At 37.4% G+C, this 6,000-nt stretch overlaps 1 protein-coding gene across 1 annotated transcript in view; it reads left to right on the forward strand.

The window, feature by feature from the left end:
• Positions 1–2,987, forward strand: part of FGL1 (fibrinogen like 1) — a 29,594-nt gene extending 26,607 nt beyond the window's left edge. The window contains exon 8 of the mRNA XM_072776162.1: positions 2,565–2,987. Coding sequence (XP_072632263.1) covers positions 2,565–2,724 — 160 coding nt within the window. The 3' untranslated portion in view covers positions 2,725–2,987. The remainder of the gene's footprint in view (positions 1–2,564) is intronic.
• The last annotated feature ends 3,013 nt before the right edge of the window (positions 2,988–6,000 follow it).

The raw sequence follows: 6,000 nt of genomic DNA on the forward strand, positions 1-6,000 counted from the left end.
CCTAAAATGAGAGTCCTTCGTAGGAACATCAGTTATTGTGATGTAGATTTTAGAGTCGAAGATTCTTTTTTTTTTTTTTAATTTATTTTTTATTGGTGTTCAATTTACTAACATACAGAATAACCCCCAGTGCCCGTCACCCATTCAGATTCTACGGAGAGAGAGCTAACTGTAGGTAGTGTGCTGTATGTGTCATGTTGAAACTAAGTGGTTGTAAAAACAGTATTTCTCTGGATTTTGCTTGTTTAAAAGTTTTAAAAATAAAACAGTATTTCTCTGGATTTTGCTTTTTTAAAAGTTTGAGTTTTGCATTTAGTTTTTGGTCACTTGTAAAAGAATTGGAACAAATACAGCAGTGAGAGAGGACAGAGAAATAAAGGGATCTTTCCTTCTTACCAAACCAAAGGTGATGATAGTCTTTTCCCTGGTGGTTTTCTTGTGCTTTTAAAATGCCGTCTTTGTTATCGTCTCTTCCTCCTCCTTATTCCTCCCCTGTCCTTTTAAGTTAGCATTGTGTAAAAATTATCAGCATTATGTAAAACTTACCTATAACTCACTAAGTTGTGAGATCCCTTAATGTTTGATTTTGAACGGAAGACCACACACAGAAATAACAATTATATCTGTTAACAGTACCATGAACCGACCTCGTTGACTGGCTACTATTGTGTCTAGAGGACAATTGGCACACATATCAACATGGGCAAATAAATGATTTACTTGACTTTAGATATAGGAGTTCAGACATGATAAAGAAAGGCAATTCAGTAGCTGAGGCCGCTGAACTTTTCATTATCCCTGAAGTCAAAGAAGATAAGTCTGTACAGATGAAAACCAGTAAAGCTGGAGAAAAAGTCAGTTGTTCCAGAAACTTGGTGCTACTTCTGCCATGCATTCTATTCCTCTTACTTAATCTTATCATTTTCTTCCCTCTTACCCTCTTAAAAAAAAAAAAAAAAAAGCTTTTTTTATAGTTCTTCTTTGTTTTTAAATTTTATTTATTTATTTATTCATGAGACACAGAGAGAGAGAGGCAGAGACATAGGCCAGGGAAAAGTAGGCTCCCTGTGGTAAACCTGATGTGGGACTCATCCCAGGACCCTGAGATCATGGCCTGAGCCAAAGGCAGATGCTCGACCACTGAGCCACCCAGGTGTCCCAATCCTATAGTTCTTCTGAGTTACATGAAATGTTGGCACTTCATAATTATCACTCACCTGCAAGATGTTCTTTCTCCACATAGTAAACCACTCACAGGGTGTTTATTAATGACTTCTCTGCTTTGCTCACGCAGAGCTCATGCTTTGCTTTTCAACAGTGTAGCCCTAGCCATCTTCCCATCTAGTCGCAAGTTCAGGGTTTTTCAGAAACTGAAAGGTGCTATAAAATTGGCCTCAGAATAGCTAAAAATTTTTATGTTGACCATGCTGTCAGTTTTCCTAATGGGATTCAAATCACAGACCAAATAAAAATTGTTTATGTCTCTAGGAATATAGAGATAGGCCAAAATATATATTCTGGAGGCTTAGAGTATTTTTTTCTCTAACATTACTTTCCATGTAGTTTTAAAAACACAGTAGGCTTTTGATTCTTGCAGATTTAGCATACGTGGTTTCTGTTACATCCAGTTAAATTAGGAGACTGTCCAGATGGTCAGCAGGAGCAAATCACTAATCTGGTTAAGTGATCCAAGCCAAAAACTCAGCATCTATGGATAAATTATATGCTCTTTTGATTCAATAATTTGGGTACTTTCCATAGATTTTTCAAGACTATCCCTTGTGAATGTTCTCCTTATATCCTATTGTCCTTTGTTGGTTAACCAATAAAGAAATATGTCGTAACTCATTCCCAACAGTACACAGAAAATTATCACATACTCTTAGTTATCCCTATCAGGGACAAAATTTATAGATTTTAAAGGAGGAAGTGGGACATTTTGAAATTTGTGATAAGCTAACTAACTTATCTAGATTGGAACAATATATGTTAAAAATTTAGCTCTGCAACTCGGACAAATGATTATTGGTTGATTGCTGGGAAAACTTTAAACAGTAGTTTAGGCTTTGTTTTCCTACCCTTGAGGTTAAAATAATGGAGATGTTGGCGATTTTTAAAAGGGGAGGAAGGGAGTTTGCGGCGTGAAAGCTAAGTCTTGGCAGCAGATGGATGAACACGTAAGAGCTAATTATCCAGGGAAGCTGGCAACAGAGTACCATGCCACACCTTGTTTTGTTAACCCATACCACTCTTGCAAAGGCCAAAGGTTACAAGGTCATGTTTTTGTTTTGTTTAAAAGCTATTAAGAACAGAAATGCTTCTTTTATAGTACCTACAGGTGACCTGGGTTGTATCCTAGGATTGGTTATGGCACTAAAATCCATCACTTAAAAAACCCATCTGCTGATGAAATATCCTGGCTTTGGAAATTAATAAATATTACATTTTCTAAAAAATACATAATTCTTAGTTTTATTTTATTTTATCATTTGCTAGCAAATAAAAGGGCTTGGGACATTTATTTTTTCTAGTCCGACTGTTCTGTGTCTTTTTCTTCCCACTAGGTGTCACTCTGCAAACCTGAATGGCTTCTACTACCCTGGCCCCTACACGGCTAAAACAGACAATGGGGTTGTCTGGCATACCTGGCATGGATGGTGGTATTCTTTGAAATCTGTGGTTATGAAAATTAGGCCAAATGATTTTATTCCAAATATTGTTTAATTTTCCCTGCTGGGCTTTCTTTCTGTAATTCATCTAGGTTTAAAGGGATTTGAAAAACAGCAGGCCTAAACACACACATGCATATATGATGATGGCAATTGTTACGTGTACTACTTTTCATTCCTACTTACCTTTATTACTTAATGCACTTTCAGTACAGCAAATATGTGTACTCTTCAAATATAGATTAATGAATTCCTATGTGCAGAAGGTTATGATAAGCACTTATGTTGAACAAAAAATAAAAAGCACAGAATATATAACATGTCTTGGGTAAATATATAATAAATTAAGTATGAATGCAGTTGAAAAAAACACATGAAAAAATCCAGTAAATAACGAATTGCCAAATCCACTGCATGGACAGTAAATATGAGTTCGGATTTGAACTCAGGTCTCTGACTACAGAACTGGAACTCATAAACACGATATAGGGTCTTAATCACTACAAAACATATTTTGGGGATGTTTGTGTAGGTTAGACACTTCTTTCAGAAGATTCATTTTCATTCTTACACTAATCCTGTGGGACATTGTTATCCTCCTGTAACAGAGCTAAACATTTGATGATCTGAGATTTTGTGACTGCTCTCAGTTACAAAGCTAATGATTCAAGGAACAAGGACTCAAATCCCAATTCATTCAAGTTCCAATCCAAAATTCAGTGTTTAGCTATCATGCTACAGCTTCTTGTGGATAGAACTTGGATGAGGTGTAGTAAAAGAGTAAGAGTAAAAGGGTAAAAGTAAAAGGGTAAAGGCAAGATATTCTTAAAAATATTTGAGTGCTGGGATCCCTGGGTGGCGCAGCGGTTTAGCGCCTGCCTTTGGTCCAGGGAGCGATCCTGGAGACCCGGGATCGAATCCCACGTCGGGCTCCCGGTGCATGGAGCCTTCTTCTCCCTCTGCCTGTGTCTCTGCCTCTCTCTCTCTCTCTCTGTGTGACTATCATAAATTAAAAAAAATATTTGAGTGCCAACTGTCAGGCACAAAGGACATAGTTCAAGCCCAAATGAGGCTCATTCTTTTTAATTAAGACATGCACTATAATCAGAAATATAGAAATAATTTTAAAAGCTGATTAGTATGAAGGAGAAAATATGTTCCTGGGGAATGTACAGCAGGGGACCTGACCTGGCTTGGTGGGAGGGGATCCAAAAAGCTTCCTGGAAGAACTAACATTTTGAGCTGAGATTTTTAAACTTGGTGTATGTGGGAGATCATTGCAGGCTGAGAGGGAAACCTTGTGTAAAGAACACAAAGTAGGAAAGTGCACGAAAACAAATAAAACAGATCAGAGAGACAATAGAGTTTCGTGATCCTTAAATCCTTAAACCAAGGATTCTGCTACTTGATAGCTGTGTGACCTTCGGTAAGCTACTTAACTTCTCTGAGCCTCAACTATCTCATCTATAAGATGAAGATTAGGATAGTACCTGCCTCACAGGGTTAGGTTGAGGATTACACAAGTATTTCAAATAATGCCTTGCATATTATAAGCAGTGAACAAGTACTATGTGATTATTAGTGTAGTAGGCATTCAGGGAAATAATAACAGATGACTTGAATAATAGTTCACATAAAAATCCTAAGGTTAGTTGTACTTTATCCTCTCTCCAACCAGTCCTCCAGAAGCAGTGCTTCTCAACTTTTAATGTCACACAAATTACCTGGGGTCTGATTAAAATGTAGATTTTGATTTGGGGCTGGGGCCTAAGGTTCTAGTTTTTTAAACAAGTTTGCGGACGGCGCAGATGTTGCTGGTCTAGGGATCACAAGCTGAAAGCAACAGGGTAGGAAACTGAGTTCTATGGGGAGAGTCATAATACAGGAAGAAAAGGGCTCCTTGTTCAAATGACTTTAGGAGATGATCTATTGAACAAAATTAAACAGATTTCTTCTTTTTAATATTCTACTTTGCATTCTGAATTCCTAAGAGGGACATATACTATGTTGCATTTTTATATCTATTTAGGAGTGTGGTCAGCTGCAAGGTATAAGTCACCTGATTCTGGCAGTCCAAACAAACAAGGATTTGTTCATCTTAACAAGAACTCAGAAGGTGGAACATTCAGTGCTTTGCAATGTGGAAGTGGGTATCTCTGCAATTCACTTTGCTTTTCCCTCAAAATCACAGGTTGTCCACCGCAGTTCCTGCTTTGAGTCTGAGTCAAAAACAGGAAGAAGGGTGAAGGGTCAACAGACTTCAATTTATACCCTATTGGCCAGACTTGTGTTACGTGGCCACCCCATCTGGAAGTAAGATCATGAAAGAGCATATCTAATTTTTCAGTCTTCAGAACACACAAGCAAGAAAAGTGTCTGCTGTGACTCCTCAATGTTTGTCTTTTAATGCAGTCTTGTGAGAACATGATTTCATATGTCACACTTTGGGAAGGCATAAATAATGGGGCACGAGTGATAATTTTAAATATGGGTATTATTTGCCCAAGTAGTAGCCTAAAGAATTCACACAATTAGAAGATCAAAAGAAAAGCTTCTGAAGGAGAAAAGAAATGACTCCACAGAAAAGTGGGAGGGAGCTAAACAAGTATAGTGTTACATAAATCTCAGAATAATAGTTTTTCAATGCAGAAGGAATGATAAAAAAATTAATGCCATAAGAAGATGGAAGAGAAAGCATTCTAACGAAAGACCACTGGATTTAGTGATAATTTTTTTGTGCCTTTAATTTCAGTGGACTAGCGGGAAAATAGCCAGAAGCCAGAAAATAAAAGCAGTTAGAAAAAAGTAGATCATTTGAGGAGTTTATACATAAAAGTGGGAGATTGGACGGGTGTACCCAAAGTCAAGACATGAGGAAGACCCCAGTCCAATGTCCTCTGAAATTTCACCACTAAGGAGTCATTTATTAGGCTTTATCGCTTTCTTTTTAAAATGCAAATATGCTTTCAATTTATATCAGCTGATTACATGTTAGGGCCAATAAACTCATGAGTGCTGTGTGTGTCTGTTTTAAATAGAGCAAAGTATAGAGAAAATGCAAGGACGCTGATTGGCTGACATGGGCAGAAGGAGTTTCTACTAAGAAACAAAAGGTATTTTTAAGAAAAGAGAGGGGCTATGTTCCTGAAACCTGAAAGTACTCACTTCACAAATCTGCCCAATACCTAGAGTTTCAGAAAGACTGAGTCATAAAATCACAACCCATCCATAAAGCCCATAATCTCTCCTTTGGCCAGCACAAATTTAGTTGGGGAGAAAGACAAGTCAATCTATAGGATTGACATGAAGCGATAAACAAGATGGTTAAGTG

Source organism: Canis lupus, chromosome 15 (genome assembly GCF_048164855.1).
Source record: "Canis lupus baileyi chromosome 15, mCanLup2.hap1, whole genome shotgun sequence".
In the NCBI taxonomy this organism is placed as follows: Eukaryota; Metazoa; Chordata; class Mammalia; order Carnivora; family Canidae; genus Canis; species Canis lupus.